We start from the raw sequence: 23,279 nt of genomic DNA, 5'->3' as shown, positions 1-23,279 counted from the left end.
GTGCAGTATCGATGATGTACTGTATGTGTGTAGCGATTGGTCCCTCACCTGTCTGGAATCTGCCCCGATGACCCCCGGTCACAGTAAACTTGTACCCCCACTCGGTGTTGCTCATATCAGAAACGAACCTATAGTACAACGTATCACCTGCAAAAACACAAAAAAATAAAGATTACATTGGAACAAAAATTTTAACTATTCAAATTTTCAAAAATTACAGAAATGACAAAATCCCTAAAAGCCTTAATATCCTTAGTCAATGAAATTGCACATACTTGAGTCAACTACAGTACACCTCTTGCGTGCTTAAAAGAGACAGCTTTTTCATCCAATGTGCTTTACTACAATGGCTTTTTTAACTAATTTTAGGACCACAACGGGAAACTTATTCACTGCTTACTGTGTGTTTCACTCTGCAAAGCATGTTGACAAGGTTTCTTCTGTAACAAAACCAACTACTGTACATCCTTCCTGTCGCAATGACAGTCTCAGCCAATCACAATGTAGATGGCGTGGTAAATTAACACAACAAACAGATTCAATACAAAGCAAATATAAGCTGTATATTATTAAAACTATTCCAATATTTAAAAGCTGTTTAAATCAAAGTTTCTCCTCTTGTGGTTTACAAGCTGGAGTGCAAAGGTGACACTGACTGTCCAAAAATTACTCACTCTTCTGGATAATTCATGCCAATGATTTAGAATTCAATCATTTTGTTACTAATAGTATAAAATATTGTATTATAATTGTAATTCTACAGAGAGAGTGTGTTCCACTGGTGTATGGATGAGTGGCCCAGTGTAAGTAGTGTATCTAGCAGTGTAAGTCACCACGGTGAATAAGGTGTGTGGGCTAGTAACACTACATAGAGTTCATTGGAAGTTTCTTTGGACAAAAATTTTGGATCCTAAACTTCCTCCCCCCATAAAAATGTTACCAACTACAAATTGTTGGTACAAATATTGAAATATGATGGCATTATAATTGGTAGGGAGAAAAACATTTAGGTAATTTTGCTAACATTTTTTGTCTAGGAACCAATTATTTTTTTCAAATAACAAATAATGGTAAAGTGATCTGCCTAACAGGGTGAGTTCTCAGAATTAATTAACTCCGTTAGATGAGGAACGGAGGTACAGAAAGCTCACCGGGAATTTCGAAGTCGGTCCACTTCTGAGGGGAGCCACTAAAGCTGTGAAGGTCCTGCTGGAAGTCACTACTACTGGCCATGAGCAGCTCATCACAGCCCTCTTCCGTGTAGCATCGTGAGTCAAACTTGACTGACAGGTATATTGCTCCAGGGATGTGGACCTTGTCCTGATTTGGACAACAAGTTATTCCAGTGAAGAAAGTTTCATGTATATCAAATAATGACATCATTTAAAGTCCCAGCTGTCAAATTGCTGGCGCCGAAATTCTCCTCGCAGTCGTTCTGGGAAACTTGGGCTATACTAAAGCCGCCGCATTGCTCTGGAGCACCTACCTCAAAGTTGGTGTTGTTCTCGTACGGGTGCTCGGACTCTCGGACCTGCACGGCCGTTCCTGGCTCTTCCATGAACTGGCACGCTGTGAGGGACAGGCTCCTCAACATGCTCTCACTGCAGCCTTTCAGCACATTGTGCAGGATCTGAACAGGTCACGAGAATACACAGCTTGGTAACAATCAAGAACCACCTAGGGACCTTTTCATCCCTCAGCCACCATCAGCAGATAAACCTAAAGTACTGGATTGCCATAGCCTCTCACCTTCTCCCACATATGCTTTTCCTCCAGCTGCATAAGCATATCCAGGATATAGGCCATGTGCGAGGCGCCACTAAGCTCCAGCATGTCCTCGTTCATGGGCACATCTCCGGGCCAGTCGGCCAGCAGCGAGGCCAGAACGTGGCGGGCGTACAGCACGCTGATGGCCTCGTTCACCTTGAACAGGTACTGTCGCACGGCCTTGTTGCTGCGCGCATCCAGCTCCTTGTGGAGCAGAGCAGAGCTCTTGGTGCGCCGCTGCTTGGCGTAGCTCATCTGCAGTTCGCTCTCCGTGTTGGTTATCAGTTTCTGAGTGACTAGGTTGGTCTCCTCCGTGGCCTTCTCACAGCGGCTTGGCTTTGACTGGATTGAACAGGGGTAAAGCGCTACAGGTCAATGTACACACTTTGGGGAAAACAGGAATGCCCTGTTAGAACAGCTTCCAGTAGGGGGGTGACCAACCATGGCTTTTTCTGTCAGTCACAGGTTTTAAAATATATTTCTATACTCAGATTTACATCTTAACTCCTTAAGTAAGCAATGCAAGCAAGTTACATCTTACATCTTAATTTTCTGAAAAACAAAGCACTGACAAAGACAGAACTGAAGTCCCCAAGGACTCTCAAGGATGATGTTTGGCCATCTTCCGTTTAGCAGAAACACCCACCACACATGGGATGACAATCATGTCCGTGTCCACAGCCTTGGCACTTCTCTCGTCGGAGCGCGGACGCTTAGAAGGCTGCCACTTCTGTGCCAGCGTGCGGATCGTCTCATCCGTCTTTATAACGTTACCGTCGAACCTGGAATAGAATGTGTTCAAGGGTCTGAAACCACTTGAAGAAGTCCCATAGCAATATAAAAGGGACTGAGCATCTAAAAAGGGGGTCGCTTACAAACACCACAAAATAATACCCTAGTAATGATGCGTAAAGGCCTACAGCAGTGCCAGCAGCTGCACTGTGGCAGGATTTTATAAAGTGTGGTTTCTCTGAAAGGGAAAGTTGGGGCTTTGTCTATCTTGATTACCTCTTCTGGACCTCCAAAAAGAAAGAGTCAGTTCGCTTCATCTGCAGCTCATACATTGCCCGCAAGATGTGCAGTGGAGCATTGAGTGCGTCATGGGTAATCTGTATAAAATTAAGCAGGATTTAGATGACCAGAGCCAGCTTCAACATGACACAAAGCATTCTGGGAAACAGGAGAAAGACCTTTCAGAAGCCACTTAAAAATGACACACCTGGAAGCAGATCCTAGTCTCCTCATCCAGGCCCTCCAGTGGGTCAGGCTTGTTGGGGTCCAGGTCATCGGCGCAGCAGCTAGAGTGGTCCGAGTCTTGCTCCTTCTCCTGCTCGCGATCGTAGAGCTCAGTCTCGGACCCCTCGGCCATGGAGTGAATCTCCTTCTTGGAGGAGTAGAGCATTATGGACAGGATCTCCAGGTCTCGCAGCAGCCACATCTTGCTGAAGCCTGTTCCTTTGCTGCACTTCTTCACCAGTAGCTGAATGAGGCCTGACTTCTGAATGGCCGCTTGAGCTTTCTCCACGCCGTGTACCTGCAGGTAATGAACAGGACGTCCTCGGTTCAACATCATAGAAAGTCACACCTTTCCTCCTCGCCTGTCTGTTATTACTTGTATGTGCTAGAGACATCAGCAACAGATATATACAGAAGTCTACTCAAAAGAACCATTGGAACAATCAATAAACATTTTCTAATTATTATGCTATTTTTTATGTAGTTCATGCTTTTATCCAATGTATAAAAGGAAGATTAAAAAACTTAAGGGAGATGAGGTGCAAAATAAATGATTGAAGAGAAACTGAAAATAAGAAAAGTGAAATTTACATTTACTCATTTAGCAGTCTTTTTTTTTTTTTGTCAAAGCATCTTACAATGTTAAGATATTTACAATTATTTACTGTTTTATACAATTGGGCAGTTTACTGGAGCAATTTTAGGGCACCTTGCTCAGAGGTGCTACATCCGGAGGTGAGAATTGAACCCCTCGACCTTTGGGTCCAAAGGAAGTAGCTCTAACCACTATGCTACCAACTGTCCAGTGTGGGAAATAATGTGAAGCTTAATGAAGAAGCACCATCATGACGACCCTCCATAGCTCAAATCAGATTTGAAATGAACCCTATAAAAATGAAGACTCACCTTGAGGGTATTGTAGAGGCCCTTGAGGGCCAGAGACAGAACCCAGGTGGCTTCGACTGCTTCCTGGGCACTGGTCTCCATGCTGTTCTGCAGGAGGTGACTCGAGATGGCTGTGAAGTGGTCTAGGTATCGGCACAGGTGGGCCTGCGTCGATGCCCCTTTTTGACCGTCAGGCTGGACCAGCTGGTAGTCTTTCACTGCCAAGAGAAAAGGCAGAACAGCGGTTATGCGTGAGCCGCGGTTTGATCTGATTAAGTAAAACACTCGGGCGGTGGCCTACCGGTCCTCCTCTTGCGGGTCCGGACGTCGACCACAGCAGCCCGATTCTTCTCGGTGAAGTGCTTCAACAAGATGACGTGGTGCTGCTCGTTGGCGTTGTCAATGAAGATGGAGTGAGATCCCATGCACAGTACCTGAAGGGCAGCAACAAAGGGTTTCGCCTTAAAAAAAAAAAAAAAAAAAACCCACACACCACAGGAACAGGGGAAGAATCTTAAGGGCCCTCCCTGGTAAAGTGGTCAAAATGTACCTCTGGGAATCCCACAAGCACCAGCAGGGTGAAGAGATTTGAGCGCTTGAGCTGACGGGGCAGCTGTTTAATGCAGTGGTCGGTAAAGGTTGCAATAACGGTAGACCACTGCGTGGAGGAGTTCAGGTCCTGCAGGATATCAGCCACGGAGCACGCCCAGTCTAATCCAATGCGGCTGCAGCAAAAAAAAAAAAACATTAAAAAAATTACATGGAGCAACAGAAAAACATCTTATGCTTCAGGCAAAGAAAACCGAGGAGTCATATGAACCAGATGTCCAGACAGACAAGGTAAATCCTGAGGACTGCTTCACAGTTATTCGTCAACACAAGACCATGAAGGGCCAGCTATGTCAAAAACATAGAATAAGCTTAACAACAATTTGTTGGATGCACAATGTGGACATTTATGTAATGTAGGATGAGACTGTTGTACACAGTGGTTCGGACCATCCGCCTGGGGAAGAGATGAGTACCAGGTGCAGCCAATGAAGCTCCGATTATTGAACTGAACTTCGGGGCGACAGTGCAATGATACGAGCTTAGATTTGTTGATTTGTTGCATGTGATTTATGTTGCAGAAGAAAATTTGTTTTATTTATAGAGGAAAAACATGGTTTTCTTGGGGAAAAAAAAAAAAAGAGACTTACAATATTAAACTATTTACAATGATCTACCCATTTTTTTGCAGCAGGGTAATAATGTAGTTCATTATATCAATTCAGGGTAAGTGCTTTGTTCAAGGGTACTACAATAGGAGGTGGGATTCACACCTGGGTCCCTGGGGTCCAAAAGTGGCAGCTCTAACCACCAAGTCATTTTCTGCCCTGAAGTTGCAGTTTATGCATTGCTGGGGTAATTTTATAATGAACTTCTCCTTAGGGCCAAACTGTGCCACTTGTCTCCTAGTCACTTCTGGACCGGACACACGTCTGTCACAAGCACCGATGCTGGCAGGCACTGTTCTTTCATCGTGAGCAAGACTTACAGTAGTACTTTGTGTGGGCAACACTGCTTAGGACTTTGGGCTTGTTTCCCATGTCAGTCCATGTCCTCACCTGTCCAGACACACAGCCCCTAGACTAAAAAGGAGCTGAGTGGTTTTCCAGCCCTGCGTCTCCGGTGCGCCCTCCCCTGGGGCCAGCAGAGCACATCTGTCAGCCAGGGCCTCGGTGACGGCCGCGTCGGCGTCTCCAGGGGAGATGCGGAGCAGCAGCTGCCCCAGGAGGCCCAAAGTCAGGTGGTAGGTCTCGTTCAGACAGCCGGCGTTGGAGACGACCACGCGGAACAGCAGCGGGAGAATCGGGCTTAGGCTCTGCAAGGACATGGTGCAGCCCTGTGCACAGTACAGAAATGGTGGGTGGAGGGGTCAAAGGTCACAGTCTCTTTTATATGACCAAATCGTGAGCGGTTAGACATGAGACGCTGCCATTAACAAAGGAACTGACCAAATTCCCCAGTTGAAAACCACTTACGGATAACCGTTTTGCACTCTCAAGCACAGTATTTCAGCACGTATTTCCCTTTAGAATTTCTCCCTAGTTTTACAGCTCCCAGCTGACCCCACCCTTATATTTACATGTTTTAATTTATCTTACACTCCTCTCCAAAGTGCTACAATTTTTTTTTTTATTTTTTTTTTTTTACCCATTTAAACAGTTGGTATTTCCTACTGTATAAATTCAGGGTAAATACCTTGCTCAAGGGTAGTACAGCGGGAGCTCTAAGCACTATGCCACCTGCTGTCCCTTACTGACCGAATCGCCCAAGAGCCTGTAAAACTGCAAGTTACGTTGTTCACTTTGCACGGAACGGTCTTCATGCTGAATAAATTATGGCGAATGAATTCAATTAAGTGAGATTTCAGCGAGGGGGTTACAGCTCACTTGTTTGGCGGGAGGTAACATGGCTGCCAGCAGTCCCAGGATCCTTTCCCGGGAGCATTCCGCAAACACGTGCTCCTGAAGAGGCTGCTTGGTCGCCTTCTCCTCCTGGTCTCTGGAAGAATCCGGGCTGTCCGAGTCCGGTGTGACCGCCGTGTCTGTGCCCACCTCAGAACCTACGACGGCACCGACCTCTTCATCTCAAGAACTCGGACGGACAAAAAAGCCAAGGTTCGAACGAACGGGGTAACGCTGCGACATCGTCAAGAAGAGAAGTTGGGAAAGAGCACCACTTCACGCCTGGGACGCTGGACTGCTCACGTACCGTGAATAACAGGGGAAAGAGCGTCCTCGCTGGACACAGATGGGGTCTGACTGAGTGTTGTGGAGTCAAGCGTGTCCTGGAACACCAGTCGCTTCTTCCTTTCCTCCTCTCCTCCTTCAGCAGTTGGGGGGAGAGCGGGAGCCAAGGGGGCGTCTCCCTCACCCTGCAGACCCGTCTTATAGAAATAAGAACAAGGAGTTGTTCAGTCGACCCAAAGTGCACTCCTTCATCGCCAAAGGAAAGTCACACGGTCTCTATCACATATTAACTAACGCGGAGCCAGATTTCCCGTTAGCTACTGCGGGCACAGAGGCACGGAAAATGTTTAGGGCCTACAAAGAAGGGGGAACAGAGAAAGAAATAAAAAGCAGGAAAAATAAGGAAGAAGAGAAATTTAATGCAACTAAAACACAATTCCGGAACATCTAGTTTCTTCAGCCTCTCCATCGTGTGGTTTAGCACAGGAATAGTTTAAAGCGCATTGCGTCATTTGATGTAATTCAGCTGGCGTTTACCCCACTTTTTTGCACATTTCAGGGTAAACTGCCCAGAGGCTACAAACATCAAAACGGGGGGTGAAAAGACAACACAGGACTTCCAGCGTGATTTTCGGTTGGGTTTCAACCAATGCAGCTTTTTTGTTGCGACGTGCATGGACATAAAGGGAAGAAGCAGGGTATTCATTGCGCACATCTGTCTTTGCTTTTAATTACTCTGATGCCTTCTGTTCACGAAGGGATGCGTTTGGCCAACTTCAGCAAGCTGCCATAGTTAACGTGCCGGCAGGTCCAAGCGCAGTCTATTTACAGGCCCCATCACGCTGGGATGCAGATTGGCAAGCGCCTGGGGGGAAAGGAGGGGGCTGCAGACAGATTTGGGGGCAGCGTTGCGGGTCACCTTGTCTCTGGGGGGTTGCGGTGAGCAGACGGCGGCCGTGCTGGCCGGTGGGGAGGACGTCTCTGTAGCGCTCAGCTCCTGGCTGGATGCGCCGCCCTCCAAGCTGCGGTGGAGCGGCTGGCTTTCGGAGGCAGACTCGCTGGGTGAGAGCAGCGACAGCAGAGCAGAGGCCTTCAGACCTGCTCCATCAGGAGGGAAACAAAAGGTGTTCAAGGTTCAGCGTCACATCACGTGCACCACAGAAAGACACAAATGTCTAAGTGGGTTGCTCTCGTATGAGCAGGAATGCTGACCTCTGCCCTTTTGACCTTTCAGTAGGCAGTCGGCGATGAGTTCCGAGCAGCGGGTCTGCAGGGCTGCCGCCATGCTGAGCACACCCGGCTCCAGGGTCTCGCCATCCAGCTCCCGCTCGCTCGTTAGGTCAGAGGCGTAGAGCGCCAGGGCGGCGAACAGGAGCCACGCGTAGTTGTGGATGTAGGGCTGGATGAGGCGGTGGCGGTCGCTGATGCGGATCGTTACCATGGGGTACACCGTGATGCGGTGGGTTGGCAGATGGCTGGGAGTAGAACACCAAGGTGAGGCGAAATACCGCGTTGTCGCAGGACAGGTGTGGAAAAGGGTATGAGGCACTACGTACCTGTCGGGGTATTTCTTCGCGTTGTAGCAGCCGAAGCAGAGGTCGAAGTCCTCGCACACATTGCAGTTTATCCTGCGGCCCACAATGAGGCCCTGGCAGTGGTCGCAGGCATATTCCATGTTGACCATCTCGTGATCGTCCTCGTGACCCTCAGGTTTGGCGCCACCTGGGTTCAAGGGCAAAAAATGGGAGGTTCCGTGGGTTGCGGCTGCTGCCACTGGACTACTCTGGAAACGCCCACATGGGGACGGGAGGCCACTTACTGAGGAAGCACGTCTTGCACAGGTCCATGTCGGTGCACTGCAGGCAGCGGTACCGGTGCCAGGGCGCGATCCTCTCGCAGCCGTCGCAGGAGATCTCCACGTTGAGCAGGTCGCAGTACCGCGCAATGAACATGTGCATCTGTGTGCGGCAAAACGCAAGGCAACGGTGCTCAGGCACGACAGCGTGTTTATAGACAGTCCTTCAAGCTTATTAAAAGTGTCCTGGAGGATGTTCCACGTGAAGGGTGGAACTGGCCGCTCGGAAAATGCAAATAAAGTTCGATCCACAAACAAGCAAAGTCAAACAAGTGGCTACAGCTGTACTTCACGCTGAACTATAGTAAATTCTCAACATCACATGCCAGTGTGCCGACTTCTTAAAGGAGAGAGCAAATGTTTGCTTTCGAATGCGTGTTGATGGAGAAATGACAGGTGCGTTTAATAACACCTACTTATACGACTAGAGCTGCCTTTCACTAAATATTTGCCTTGGTGAGACAAACACCACTTGAGGTGTTCTTGGAGGAGCAGATGGCCAGCCGGCGTACTACAACAAAAGGCAACTGTAACGTTACTGTTCGATTTCAAGTGCCACGTCACCTAAAACGGAACCGAAGGAAGCGCATCCTTTGAAATGATGCAAAGGACTGGTGGAGGAGAAAGAGGCCTTGCCTTGCGCCGGTCCTCCAGGGATCCTTGGACTATCTTGTCGTACCACTTCTCGAACATGCCGTCCTGGCACTCCTCCATCCACTCACAGTTCCTGTCGTAGTCTGCGATTTCGTCTTCCTCGCTCCACTGGCTGAAAGGCGGTAATGAGAAGAAACGGTCACTGTCTCCGTGCCAAGGCCCGAGCGCCCTGAGAGTTGATGCTCTGAGGCCATGACGGCAGCCAGCAAAGCAGCAGTTGGGGGTGCAAACATATAACAGCAAGGCTGTAAGCTCAGGTCTCAAAAGGGACACTACAATCACATACCCCTCAGCAAGGTACTTAACGTGAGCTGCTCTAGTAAAGATACAGATGTATAGACGGGTAAAACACTCCAATTCCATTCAAATACATTTCCTCTGAAGTGACGTAACATGTTTACCTTTTATAGAGCCAGGTAATTTTTACCGTGCAAATTCAGCATAAGCATCTTGATGAAGGGTTCTGCAGTAGAAAGTGGGACTGAAACCCAGACCCATAGAGCAGAAGGTAGCAGCTCTAGCCACTATGTTACCTATTTCCCCCATGTACAATAAAGCAATATTGTTAAATAGTGACAATGATGATGACAGACTGCGGAGTCGCAAAACCATACCTGATGGCAATGTCATGAACACTGATGTTATCCTGTGACATAGTGAGCAGGAGGTCTGGAAGCTTGATGTCCAGGAAGAGGGAAAGATCTTGCACTTCCCAGGTCATGTCCAGAAGGTGGAGCAGACATGTCTGCACACAGGAGAGGGCAGGAAGCAGAGACCTGGGCACGGGGCAAGGGGTCAGCAACAAAAGTTAGCTCTTCACACCGATGCAGCATCATATTTAAAGGTGTCATTCTGGTGGAACTGGGCTCAAAGGAAGGACTCTTACTTCTCATTGAGGGAGCTGAAGCTCTGCACTCCGTCCACCAGAGTGAGCACCAGCTGGTGGTAGGATCGGCGCACCTTGTCCTGCAGTTCCTCTCCACTGCCAGACAGCTGGGCGAAGTAACTGCAAACATACATCAAATAAAATGGGTCACATTAGCAGAAAGGTTGCTGGATCAAGTCCTAGGAATGACCTATTTATTTTGCTTGTTTATTTAGCTCACACTTTTCTCCAAAGCGACTTGCAGCATTAAGCTACTTAGCCTGATTTACCTATTCATAAAGCTGAGTAATTTTTAGTGCCTTAAGTCAGCAGTAAATAGTTTGTGTAAGGGTACTACAGCAGGAGATGGGATTCAAACCTCGGTGCTTGAAATACAAAAGAAAGCACCTCTAAACACTATACTACCTCTCGACCTACCTAATAAACTTGTTTCAATAAACAGTATGTGAATCCGTACAAATCAGTGAAAAAAGTTATTTAATTGAAAACCATGCTAGTTAAGCACCTGAATTAATGAATGAAATACTACTACTACTTTTCATGGAAAGAAAACAACAGATGGTGAAGTTTATTTCAAGGTAGAACATCACTGATCTGGATGCCAGGTGGTCTTGGGTTTTTCATGTCTTGCGTTTCTAAATGCCAGTAGACCTGATTTCATAAACACTTTGTGGTTATCGGTCCCTGGTCTGTGGTCACTGAAGCTCGAGCGTATGGATATCGGCTGCTGAAGATTGTCCGAATTCAAAATGTTGCTCTGCTTATTACATTTTTTTTTTTTATTTTAATTTAAACAGCAGCACTCTGAGAAATAGTACATATCTCCACAGACATAAAAAGGCCACAAGGTTACAATATTTCACAGGTGTGATCATGTCCCACTTAGAAGTTCCACTATGGATTCCAGATGTTCCAGAATTCCTTTGATTTATCATGCAGATGAAATATTTTTTTTTTTTTTTTTTTTTTTTTTTAAAAGAGGAAGAAGGTTAAATACTAAATTTAAAGAATCGTGAAATGCGAAAGCTGGACTCACGTGCACCATGCTTTAGCCAACATTTCACACACTAATTTTTTTTAAACTCTATGAAATGGGTGCATCGCGTAATGTGTACGAGAGCCCTGCCATGCGAGTTGCACCTGGTGAAATCCTTCTGGCAGGCCAGCAGCTCCTGCAGGAAGAGCACGCAGGGCGCCTGGAAGAGGTGCGGCCGACCGAGGGAGCGCAGGCAGTGGTGCACCGTTTTCAGCGCTTCGCACACGCTCAGGGCCTGGGCCTTCTTCAGGGCAAGCACCTGCAGAACGCTGCACATGGAGAGCAGCAAGAGAGCTCAGCCGGTGGAGTAACACCCGAAATGTTAAGTTCAGTACACCTGCAGGGACCATCCTAGGACTTAAACTGTCCTTAAGCAGTAAGCTGCTCCCACCAGCGAATAATGAGTATTGTATTAGTAACTGCTTCTAACTGTTCTCTACCTGGCTTCAGTGATGGCCTGGTCCTTCATGAAGCTCATGATGTGCTTGAGGATGGGGAACCTATCCTTGACCGAGGGGGCCATGCGGGGCTCCTCCATAGACCTGAAGGACAGCAATCGCAGACGGCCCCTGCTGAACGGTGCCCTGCGGGGGAAGGCAGTGGGCGAGACGCCATCGCCTGTCTGAGAGTGCAGGCTCTCGGTGGAACTCCTGTGGGGTCCCGGGGCAAGACCCCCAGGGGAGCCCGGGTCTGAGGCCGTGGAGCTCTGCATCTGTACAGGGGGAGGATGGCTGCTTTCCCCTGCGGCCTCGCCAACCTCAAAGTCCCCCTCGGATATGGAGACGGACCTCAGGAGCGGGTGGCCCGCTTCTCCGCTCTGCCTCTGGCCTCCGCAGGGGCCGAATTTGAACAGGAGGAGGCTCTTGGCAATGCAGATGTCCGCTTTGGGGAGAGAGTGTGTGCCAAGGGCTCGAGTCACAAGGAGATTTATAATAAGCATGACCTGTATTAGCCACCAGATTTAACAACACATCCTCACCTAGCGCCTCCATGCTGACCTCGCTTTCCTCTTCCTCCTCCTTCTCTTCCGATGGATTCATCGCTCCCACCAGATACCTCTGTTTCATCTCCAGCTGAAAACAAAACAGCTTAAGTAACTATAACAAACCATGTAAATGTTTAATCATCCACTAAACATTCATTCATCCGAACGTTCCCTCCATTCGTCCAGCACTTGGATAAAGAAATTAAAATATCTTTACTGAACAAAGGAAATTAAAAGGTCTCTAAGGAAGCTGTAATCTACAAACAATCCTGGTGAGCAACAGTATTTTAAAGAGGCAAAAACTTTTGAGTCTCACCTCCTAGCTGCATAAATGGGTAAATAAGCAGCTTTTATAGCTTGTTATACAGCTCAGTAGTTTTTTGTGGCGCAATTTCATGGCAAGTACCTTCATCAAGGGTACTACACCTGGAGGTGGGAATCGAACCTGCGACCAGTGGGTCCAAAGGCAGCAGCTGTAACCACTATGCTACCAGCTGTCCCAGGGGAACTCTATGCAGACACTGGGAGAACATGCAACATCCGCATGGACTGAGCAGGATTCAAATCAATCTCCAAACAGCCGTTGCCGTTAGGTGGAAGGGCTACCCCTCTGTACCACCACACTGCCCATTTTCAATTTCAAATTTAATGTAGCTCATAGTTCATTAAAGTACAAGGTGTTTTAATTATTTGAGCTATACTGGAGACTTTTTTGCAGACTTCTACAAAATCTAACCAGCTCATAAAAAGGAGGGACATAAATTCTAAACCTTTTATTAACGGTAACTTAGAGATAAGGGGGGCGCGGTGGGTTCGGCTGGGTCCCGCTCTCTGGCAAGTCTGGGGTTCAAGTCCTGCTTGGGTTGCCTTGCGCCCTGTGTTGCTGGGTTGGGCTCCAGTTCGCCGCAACCCCACTTGGGATAAGTGGTTTCAGCCTGTGTGTGTGTGTGTGTGAGAACTAGAGATCTGCTCCTGATTTTGTTCAGATGCCGAGGAAGCAGTGTATTAAGAAAAACATGCTACTGAACTCACCATCCATGTTCGTATCCCCTCTGCAAGAGCATACACTTGAACAAACTCTTCAGTGACACCAGACTTTCCCCCCTGGTTCACTGTTTAAAAGCAAAAAAAAGTGATTTGACTGGAATGAAAATTACTTGGATGCAGGTAGGCTTGGATTTATTTGTAAATTACATCCAACAAGCAAATGTCCACAGTCCTAAGAAAAACCTCAGTGGAGGTAAACATGGTAAGTTAATTATATATCAATGCAAGGCATTACAGGTTTATTACCGTAAGTGCACAGGGTATCATGTAGAGCCGGGGTGTGGTAAATCATGGTAGCCCAAATGGCATTGACAGCTTGGTCGACCTTTGAACCCCAAGGAATCTCACTCCTGGTTGGCTGCTTCTTGCAAACCAGCATCAGCGCTTTCATCACCTCTGTCCTGCTGTCTGAAGGCTCTTGAGATGGATCCCACTTGGCAAAGTCCAAGAGGAAACTGACCAAATCATCTTTTGGACAAACCTCCGCCTTTACAACGGAACACAAATATATTCAGAGTAGTATAAATAGCTGAATTAAACATACAGAAGCACCAGGAAGCATCAGGATGTAAAGTGTAGTGCAAGGCTCACAGAGCAAAAACCTGAAATACACACATTCCTCATGTTTGACACTACATGACCTGCATTTGATTGTGAGATAGCCATTTACGTTTACGCTACTTCATTTAGCAGACCCTTTTCTCCAAAGCAACTTCCAATGAACTCTATGTAGTGTTATGAACCCACACACCTTATTCACCGTGGTGACTTACACTGCTAGATACACTACTTACACCGGGTCACTCATCCATACATCAGTGGAACACACTCTCTCTGTCACTCACACACTATGGGGGAACCTGAACAGCATGTCTTTGGAGTGTGGGAGGAAATCAGAGCACCCGAAGACTTACGCTGCTAGATACACTACTTACACTGGGTCACTCATCCGTACATCAGTGGAACACACACACACACACACACACACACACACACACACACACACACACACACACTCTCTCTCTCTGTCACTCACACACTATGGGGGAACCTGACCAGCATGTCATTGGACTATGTGAGGAAACCAGAGCACCTGGAGGAAACCCACACACACATGGGGAGAACATGCAAACTCCACACAGAATGGGCAGGGATCGAATCCAACCCTCTTGCACCACCCAGGCGTCGTAAGACAGCAATGCTGCTTGCTGAGCTACCGTGCTGCACTTGATTGCAAAAGATGTTTATATGAATTAAATAACCGAGTTTGTCCATTGCTATATACTGTATGTTACAGTTCATTTATAGAAGTTAGTATTGGAGCTGCTATTTTAGTTATGCATTAGATTTATCCTAATAACTGCTGTTATTGGTTGAGTGTCAGTGTGACAGGAAGGAGGATGTAGACACAACAGACTGTATAAATGAGTATATAACAAGTAAAAATGCTGTTGCTCTGAGTAATAAGCCTGGTATATGAAAAAAAAAGGTATACATTTTTATAACTCATTGTAGGGGTTGTTACTGGACTGCATTATTATTTAAAGGCGTTTAGTGCTCAATTTTAGAATGATATAATTTCAAACAGTACTTTTCTACTTCTAATAAGTTTCAAATAACGATTAAGAACATGAATAGCTGAAATTGTATGGAGGGAAAACACCTACTCATTGTTCACACCTCCTGGTTCTAGCGATAGCAAAGGCCTCCTTGTTTTTGCAGCTCGACAGGTGGACTGTACCTGGTCTCCACCGGCAGCAGAGGATGCGTGGTCCGGAGCACGGAGGCCCTGTCTGAACACCGGCTTCCACAGCGGAGAAGCCAGGATGTGATTCATCTTCGCGGCAGGGATGTCCTTCACACCTCGCGTTTCTGTGGAATGACAAACCGTCCATCACACATAGATGCTTTCATCGGCTGTCCAACGTGGGCGTGTGACTAATCAAAGTTTAAGGCCGTAATAGACGGTCTCCTCTCTTTCTTAGAAGAGATATTACACAGAGAAACTATTACTGAAGGCTGCTGTTTGACTCCCAGGACTGGGCCCTGCTGTAGCGCCCTTAAGCAAGCTGCTGAACCTTGGCCGCTCCTGCAGTAATGTCCATTTGAATAAATGCATTAAAAATCCTGTGGATAAAAGTGCTGGCTAAGCAAAGGGGGGAGTTAAGGTGTACAACAGCATTTGCAAACTTTTTTGGTGACAACCCCAAATAAAAATTCTATCCTGGCCTGGTGACCTTGAACATCATTTTGATACGCTATACTTATTTATAGACTTTCTTTGAATTCATAATGAATATAATAATATTCCACTCCACACACAGTAACAAAGCAAAAGCGACATGCAAATAAACACGAGTATAATGCAGGCAACAGAGTAGGTAAGCCTCCAGTGAACAAATGAAAGCAGAGCTGTCAGACTGAACTGTCGACATGTGTGAAAACCAATATTATAAACAAAAAATGGGTCTCCTTGAACATTTTCGAATAATTCAGACCAGAAAAGAACATTTTGCAACAGAATATGATAAACTCTACTGACAAAACTTGTCTGGAACAGATATGAATATATAGAGTAATTTAGTCATTACTATTTCAATAATCCTTCACATTGTGCCAGTGAAGCAATCCTCTTATAACAGTATAATACATTACTTCTTCCAGACTGTCCCATAACCCCTCATTAGGGCTGCAGTTACTGGATTGGGAAACACCGATCTAAGCGGAAATAAAGTGTCAAGTGGTCACAAGCTTGATGGAAACAGGACTGGTGTCCACAGTGGTCTAAACGAAGAGACGGAACCACAGCCATTACCATAGGGAGACTTGAGAGCCATGATGCGAGAGGCCAGGCGACCCGTGAGCCTGGACACTAGGAGCTGCAGATCGGACATCCAGGACACAGTGATGTCAGGCAAGCCGTACGCTGTCACCGTGAACTTATAGCCCCACTCGTTGTTGCTGCTGTCCGAATGGAACAGAAACTGCAGCTGGGGCCCCGCTTTAAAAGTCACTTTCTGGGGGGAGAGGTAAATGAGTCCATGCAAGATGGTTTTCAGTGCGTTGCCATGGTAATAGCTAAGCATCAGCCTCAGTTCCATCACAAAATACAATATAATACAAACAAAAGAAAGGGTCTCCTACCTTTGGCCACTTCTCTGTGCCAACCTTCATGTCGTAGCGAACCTTTCCACCTCTGGCATCGGTAAACTCCAAGTAGTCATATCTAATACAATTCCAAAAAACATGCAATGGATTAACACCACATGTCTGAAATGTGTACAGTCATTGCACCATTTTCATAACAGTTTCAGCAGAACAAATCCAGGAATAACCTTGGAATTTTCCTATCATGCCCAGACATTTTACAAAATGTCCTCATATTCAAATATTTAAAACGGTCATATCTAGTGTCGCTGCAGCTCTGCAGAGCACTGAATGACTGAAGTGTTTTCTTAATGTGCTTATGAACGTATCGCAACTAAAACAGTGTTTTATATGTTTTGATATTTTAAATGATATGTAAAGGTGTAAAAAATGGAAAAAAAATTACTCATGCATCTACATTTTTGGCTTATTTGAGTTTATCTGGGGCCTGTTCTTTTGTTGCCCTTTAGCAGCAACACGAAACATCTATACGAGGTCTGCAAGGTGTACTGTGTGAACCGCCCTGCAGGTGTCACTGTGAGCAAGGACAGGCATTCAACCCAGCCTCCCACCCAAGGGATCACAGCCGGTGTGGGTCCCGTGGGGCTCCTCGCCACAGGTAGATGCAGAAGGGAATAATAAATATTAAGCACAACAGTTAGACAGAGCTGTAGAGCTATCCCGTTTCACCTCTTCTCTGTTTCGCATCTCTCGTCAAACTCCACTTGGAAGGACGTGGCCCCGGGGCACACGAAGATGGTGGTCTCGTGCCGGCTGTTCTCGTAATTGTGAGGCGACTCCATGTTCCAGGTCCTCAGCACGACGGGCTGCTGCGGCTGCTGGCAGGTCTCCAGATCCACCTTATGGACACACGCACACAGGTTGGTTGAGGTAGGGCAAAAGCATCCGCATGGCTGGTTTGGTTCAGCACCAGAAAAAAAAAAAAAAAAAAAAAGTTTGGTTTTTAATATCCAGGGAGAAATTTTGTACCAAAACCTCTCCACTTTATTTGTTAGGGACAAATAGTGACTACTACAGCCTGAAATGGGATATACTGTCATTTGCCGGGGACATTGCGCTACTTTACGCTGCCCACTGAACATTAGGACAATGGTAAACGCTGCAATCCAACGTTTACCCAACTGCGCTACACCAGCAGAGTAAGATATGGCAGCAGGGCTCAACATTAATGGTTCTAATCCTGAGGTCAAGAAGTTTGCTTAAATTTTCCATAGACAATCATTTTGGTACCTGCAAAACAACCACCAGCAGTATAGCGAAGAAACTATGTATCATATGCATACTCATTTTGAAATTAGAAGTGCATTTGACAAAAATGAAGCACAGAAGTCCCAACACGTTGCCATTTGACAAAATTCTTTTAAAGTAATGCAGTAAGTGGTACTACGTAGTGAAAAACATCGCACAGATTAAGGCTGACAAAGGGAAGGAGCAATCTACACTCTGGGATTTCTCAGGAGCAGGAGGGTATAAATATGACAGGAACGTGAGGAAACTGCGAGAAATTAAAGTTTCAATGGACACACACCTTCACGAAGAGAATCATTTTTTTGACCTGGATGACAGTGCTATGGTATGGTATGTGCCACATCCTAAAGTGTGTCTCCGAATAAAGTTCTTTTTAAACATCATACCACATAAAGTGTAACTGGTAAACTTGTGAACAGTAAAAGTTTCTGCTGCTCTCTTGAACAGTAAAATACATTTCAAACCTAGACCAAGACCTACTGTTGCCTTTCCAATATGTTCCAGAAATGGTCAGGTGCAAAATTTGATGGGACAGGTAAAATGTACCTGTCCTGTAGACAATGAAACACAAAAACATTTTAATGTGTTAAAATTAAGTAGGAAGTCCCTTTCCACAAAGTCACGTCCTGCCAAACGGTAAAGCTGCAAGAAGCCGTACCTTCGAAAATACATCTTCTGTGTCGCTGAACAAGCTTTTGAGAAGCTCGATGAAAGAAGAGAAGCTTCTCAATAAGACGCAGTGTGGGATATCCAAGGAACACAGCTCCAGAAGGAAGATGTTCTAGTAAAAGAAATGTAACTTGGTCATAACCGACACCCAACACTTTCCAGTTATATCAGCAATCAGTCTGAAAATGAGAAATGTGAGGTCAATACCAGCTGCCTGGAAGCCATGGCCAGGATTGAGGTGCTCAGCTTCTCCATGATCTCAGCTCTGCTGAATTTCCCCATGAGGGACACCAGGACGCCCTGGGTGCTGGACAGAAACCGATCCACATCTGGAGGTGAGAAGAAGAGTCGCTGAGGAGCTGTTTCGCCAGGGCCAGTCAACAAAAACCAGCCATAATAGACTTGGAGCTGAAGAAACGGTCGCTAACATTTCAGGAGGATGTCCCGGGCCTGGTCTGAGGTTGTGGTGGCTCCCCCTTTGAGCTGCAGGTAGCACCAGGAGAGCAGGCTGCCTTGCAAGGCCCAGAAGAGGGACAGCAGCACCCTTCGACTCTGTCCACCGCCAGGGTCCACCATCATCACCTCACACTGAAAGAAAGGTAAACATAGTAAGTTTCAGTGCAGTGCAAAACCAGTGAATTACACAGCACTCAATCTACCTTAGCAAAACAGGCCACATGGCATTTAGATGATCCATTCAGAGTTTCTATTTGCACTTTGATCAAGTGGCAAAAGAACGGAAACCTCCAAAGCGGGGGTGGACCCCACATGACCAGCACCATGTACTGCAGTTAAAAAGAATACACTAATCCCATCCTAAATTTTTCCTGCAAACAGGCCAATCATCAAAAAGCCACATAATGAATTTGACATTTCAGATGGTGAAAAACTCCAATTAATTCCACACCCATCTCAAGTTTACCCCAACATCACTTTGATTGATGCCAAATATTAAGGTAAAAGCTGTGTAACAGATTAAAATAAAGTGAACAACAACAACAACAACATTAGATATGAAACAAATTTAAAAAAATAATTCATAGTGATTTAATAAAGTAAAAATACTGAGATACTATGTGTGGACTGCCTTGAGGAAACCCAACATGATTATTTCACTTTTAAATAACTAGAAAATGAGAGCACCAAGATGAAAAACAGAAGATCATGCATGCAAGACTGTTGAGTGCCAGCTGGCAACCGAGAGCATGGGTACATAGTTCCCACAATGCAGTGCATCTCATAGTCTCTCTCTGTGGCTGCTTGGTGTAATTTTCAAACGCAGCCTCAGTTCATTGTGCTCTACAAGATGCCGCAGACCAGACACGTGAAAAACCAGATATGAGCAGACAAACGGGGCGTTATTATACGCTGTCAGTATATATACAGCCGTATCCAAAATGCTAAATCCTGAATGGCAAGACCCTCACTTCACGGATGGCCACCAGGAGAAGCGTGTCCATGACATTCAGGACGGGAGCGACGTCGAAGTCCGCAGATGCCCCCTTGGGTGGAAGGAGGAGAAGGCCACTGGGATCTTGGTCACTGCAATAGCCACAGGATACACTCAGCATGTTCACCTGAGACTGGTTAGTTAGAAGCTAAACGCACTCTCCCATTTGGCTGCTTACCTGAAATAGTTACACAGAGACTCAAAGGTGAGCTTGACCGATTCAGGCTGATCCTCTGCAGAGATGTTTTTCTAGTGACACAACGGGGTGGTGGGAGAGAGCAGATCACTATGAAGCCTTCTGGCGGAAACAGACTCCGTGCTTTTAGTACAACATGCCAACGTATACTGGTTCCTCACGTTACACACAATCGAGTTATGAATTTTCAAATGCGTTTTCCAGTTTATTTATTAATAGCACTTTCTCCACTGTTCTAGTCTCTAAAACTCCTATCTGTTGTGCAGTAAAATTGACCTGCTGGCAGCAAAACATACTGAGAAGGAACAGAAACATAATAGAGGCCAAGGACCCGCTTCATTTAATTCACTCTCAGCATTTATAGCTTGAAGTTAATAAAAATGTTCTGTTTTACTACGCTTTTCTTAATTGTGTAGAAAATAAAATTGAAAGTTGTCTGAAGACAAACATTGGACACGCTTCTGTTAATTCATCGGATTGCGTTTAAAGTTAAGGGTTTGAATTTCAGTTTGAAGGTAATGAAAAAGCAAAACAAACACACCACAATATAGTGGTATCAAGTGCAGAGGCTGTACCCAAACCATCAGGAAGTAGTACTTATAGATGATGGATGGGTGGACAGACGTACCACACAGTACTTTTATTTACTATAGTTTTATCCGAGGTCTTTATAAAACCTAAAATGGATAAGCATATGTCATTCACTTATTACTGATTGTGACTGAATGATAAAAATGACTTTTGAGTTACAAACAATTACAAAAGTGTCCCATCCGTGTGCGTAAGATGAGGACCAAGTGTATTCTGAACGAACATTAAGGTGACAGATGCCTCACCATCATCTTGAAGAGTCTATCCCTTCTACTCTGCTTGTCGGGGAAGAAGACAGCGGCACCGTTCAGAATGGCTTTTATGGCTTCGTTCCTCAGCGCACGGTCTACAGCGGTGTCCCCCTCGGGACCGTCCACTACTGCTCGAGACACGAAGAGCGCAAGAGACATTTAAGACGAACCGCTGATAATCAGTTTCCTAAATACTTAAACAAAAAGTCACAAAATCGCCACTCTGGGGTGACCCAGGTCCTTTACCATCACATAAATGGCTGTAGAGCCCCCACACCGCCTGCTCCAGGTCACTGTCAGCGCTGCTCGATGCCCCCTCCACTGGCCGGGACTCCGCCGGAGCAGCCAGCACAGGGAAGCAGTTCTGTAGCAGCTGCAGCAACAGCACCCGGGTCCTCGCCACTTCCTTTCCCTCACTGTGTTGTGTACATACACACACACGTCAAACATGTAGGGATACAAACTGTCATATGTACCATTGTGGAACAGTTCACTTAAATCACTTACAGACACAACTCAACCAGAAGTCTGTTCATAATTGTCTAGATACAACTGCTACGACCAAAAAAAAAAAAAAAAAAAAAAAAAGTGGAATACTAGAGACAACCCTTGTATTCATGGTTTGAATTATATGAAAACCTTAATCTATAACGAATTACAAATGTACTATACGACTTATTACATTTTCCATCACCCACTCCCAGGAAAGGTTGCTGTGTTCCAGAGGTTATCCTGGCAACGTGGGGCTGACGCAGGAACAGCTTGGATAGCTCACCAGTCCATCATAAGACTTATTATCTTTTATTAATTTGGACAAGTAAGCGCAACATTTCTCAGCATCTGGCCACCTTCAGTTTGCTTAATTTACCTATACAACCAATAAAAGTGTAACAGATGAATTTCAAAGCATTTGTTGGCTACATTCGCTAAACATCTTGAATATAGGCACAGTAAATAAAAATACAAGACATTACTTATTGGCTTTGAACTACAATAAACCTACACAAACACTAGGAGAACATGCAAACTGCACCTACGCTGAGCGCGGATTATACTCATGTTGAAATGCATAGCCCGGGCAGCGAAACACCGTATCTTTGTTCAGCGAGTTCAAATTAATTTGCATCAATTCTATACAGTTGTCTTTACTTTTCTGTTTTTTTTTTTTTTTTGCATTAAATGTTGAATTAATACATTAACACTGATCAATGTATGCTGTGTCTGCGAGTGTTCAAAACTTACAGTATATAGTAACTGGAGAAGAGCGAGAGCAGACAGACAGCGGTAAAGTACTACAACTAAAAATAAACTATTATAGCTATTATAATTAATGGAACTGACTTGTGTTGCGATAATGTTAATTTGTGTCAATTTTAATGCAATTTGGTTATATTTTAGCATAAAAACTGAAAAAACACTACAACAGTACAGCTGGTAGCGTAGTGGTTAGAGCCGCTGCCTTTAGATCCAAAGGTCGCAGGTTCGATTCCCACCTCTAGCTATAATACCCAAGGTGTATATATATAATATGCAATACCCAATTGCTCCAGTAAAATTACCCAGCTGTATAAATGGATAAATAATTGTAAGTGGCTTAACACTAAGTCGCTCTGGAGCTAAATAAATGTAAATGGGTGTCACTCTGGGTGCTCAGGAATGCAAAAAACTGTGTTATAAAGCATTTCTCAGGGACAAATTACCTTCACAAGCTGGGGGGAAGCTGTAGAACTATTTTAAAACAACTGAAAATAAATGTCTCCACAAACTCTTATTTAATGCAACCTGTTGACTGGTTTCAACTACGAACGTGGACAACGTTTGTCGTCTTGTTATTGATCATCAACCCACAGAAACATCAGACACAAGCTGGACACGCTGTGGACGGGGGCTGACGCTCCTGGGCCGTCTGCATGCTCTTTACTCCCAACTAATGGCTGCACAAATTCAAAATACTTACATCATTCTGAGTTTATTGTAGAAGGTCCAGAACAGATGCAGATTCAGACCACTGAAGTCCAGCAGAGATTTCTGTCGGAGAAGTGCGGCATCGTGAAGAACCTAGAAGAACAAAAGTCCTTAGTCTCCAAGATATATTATTATATAAAGAAAACTGTAAATTCAGCATAGGAAAATGTAAAATGTTTGCTTGTAGGCATTTCCAGGAAACATTTCAGTTGGGGGGGGAGGAACACAGGAACAAAAAATAAATTAATAAGACCAATAAAAGAAGGTGAAAGAATGGTTTTCCCCACACACCATGTCTCTAGTAAGCTGCTGGATGAAGAAGAGAGTCTTCCTCATCAGCACCAGGCCAGTGATGATGCCGCTGTCAACACTGTCCCCATCGAGGGCCAGCTGGTCTGACTCGAGTTGCTCGGACCCTGGACAGAGGTAGCCGCTGAAGGCCAGCTGCTGCACACCGAGCCGCTCTGCTGAGTCTTGCCTCGTGCACAGGAACTTCACCATGACGTACTGCCAGGAAGACGGTCAGAGACAACAGGGGGTTGATTCTACACCCCCGTGCAAAATCACAGAGCACTGTTCAAAGATGAACTAAATACCCAAAGTTACTGCCCGTAAAGAAGTCCGCAGATCAGCAGCGACCCCCTGTAACCCCACT

General features: G+C 45.6%; 1 protein-coding gene across 1 annotated transcript in view; it reads right to left on the bottom strand.

Moving 5' to 3' along the window:
* zzef1 (zinc finger, ZZ-type with EF hand domain 1) overlaps positions 1-23,279 on the bottom strand; it is a 42,724-nt gene that overhangs the window by 7,523 nt on the left and 11,922 nt on the right. The window contains exons 13-50 of the mRNA XM_018741979.2: positions 22,916-23,131; positions 22,617-22,717; positions 20,906-21,075; positions 20,654-20,787; positions 19,800-19,870; positions 19,599-19,713; positions 18,600-18,759; positions 18,379-18,500; positions 18,161-18,283; positions 16,924-17,093; positions 16,231-16,312; positions 15,902-16,103; positions 14,828-14,958; positions 13,333-13,573; positions 13,072-13,151; positions 12,034-12,127; positions 11,495-11,936; positions 11,159-11,323; positions 10,019-10,138; positions 9,747-9,908; positions 9,115-9,244; positions 8,443-8,581; positions 8,180-8,345; positions 7,836-8,098; positions 7,543-7,721; positions 6,646-6,820; positions 6,324-6,496; positions 5,496-5,773; positions 4,439-4,613; positions 4,190-4,322; positions 3,910-4,106; positions 2,987-3,301; positions 2,776-2,876; positions 2,414-2,549; positions 1,750-2,109; positions 1,487-1,630; positions 1,152-1,320; positions 49-147 (exon numbers count right to left, since the gene is read on the bottom strand). Of these exons, the coding sequence (XP_018597495.2) occupies positions 49-147; positions 1,152-1,320; positions 1,487-1,630; positions 1,750-2,109; positions 2,414-2,549; positions 2,776-2,876; positions 2,987-3,301; positions 3,910-4,106; positions 4,190-4,322; positions 4,439-4,613; positions 5,496-5,773; positions 6,324-6,496; positions 6,646-6,820; positions 7,543-7,721; positions 7,836-8,098; positions 8,180-8,345; positions 8,443-8,581; positions 9,115-9,244; positions 9,747-9,908; positions 10,019-10,138; positions 11,159-11,323; positions 11,495-11,936; positions 12,034-12,127; positions 13,072-13,151; positions 13,333-13,573; positions 14,828-14,958; positions 15,902-16,103; positions 16,231-16,312; positions 16,924-17,093; positions 18,161-18,283; positions 18,379-18,500; positions 18,600-18,759; positions 19,599-19,713; positions 19,800-19,870; positions 20,654-20,787; positions 20,906-21,075; positions 22,617-22,717; positions 22,916-23,131 (6,433 nt within the window). The remainder of the gene's footprint in view (positions 1-48; positions 148-1,151; positions 1,321-1,486; positions 1,631-1,749; positions 2,110-2,413; positions 2,550-2,775; positions 2,877-2,986; positions 3,302-3,909; positions 4,107-4,189; positions 4,323-4,438; positions 4,614-5,495; positions 5,774-6,323; positions 6,497-6,645; positions 6,821-7,542; positions 7,722-7,835; positions 8,099-8,179; positions 8,346-8,442; positions 8,582-9,114; positions 9,245-9,746; positions 9,909-10,018; positions 10,139-11,158; positions 11,324-11,494; positions 11,937-12,033; positions 12,128-13,071; positions 13,152-13,332; positions 13,574-14,827; positions 14,959-15,901; positions 16,104-16,230; positions 16,313-16,923; positions 17,094-18,160; positions 18,284-18,378; positions 18,501-18,599; positions 18,760-19,598; positions 19,714-19,799; positions 19,871-20,653; positions 20,788-20,905; positions 21,076-22,616; positions 22,718-22,915; positions 23,132-23,279) is intronic.

This window comes from Scleropages formosus, chromosome 25 (assembly GCF_900964775.1).
Source record: "Scleropages formosus chromosome 25, fSclFor1.1, whole genome shotgun sequence".
In the NCBI taxonomy this organism is placed as follows: domain Eukaryota; kingdom Metazoa; phylum Chordata; class Actinopteri; order Osteoglossiformes; family Osteoglossidae; genus Scleropages; species Scleropages formosus.
This window is presented reverse-complemented; position numbering and strand designations above follow the sequence as displayed.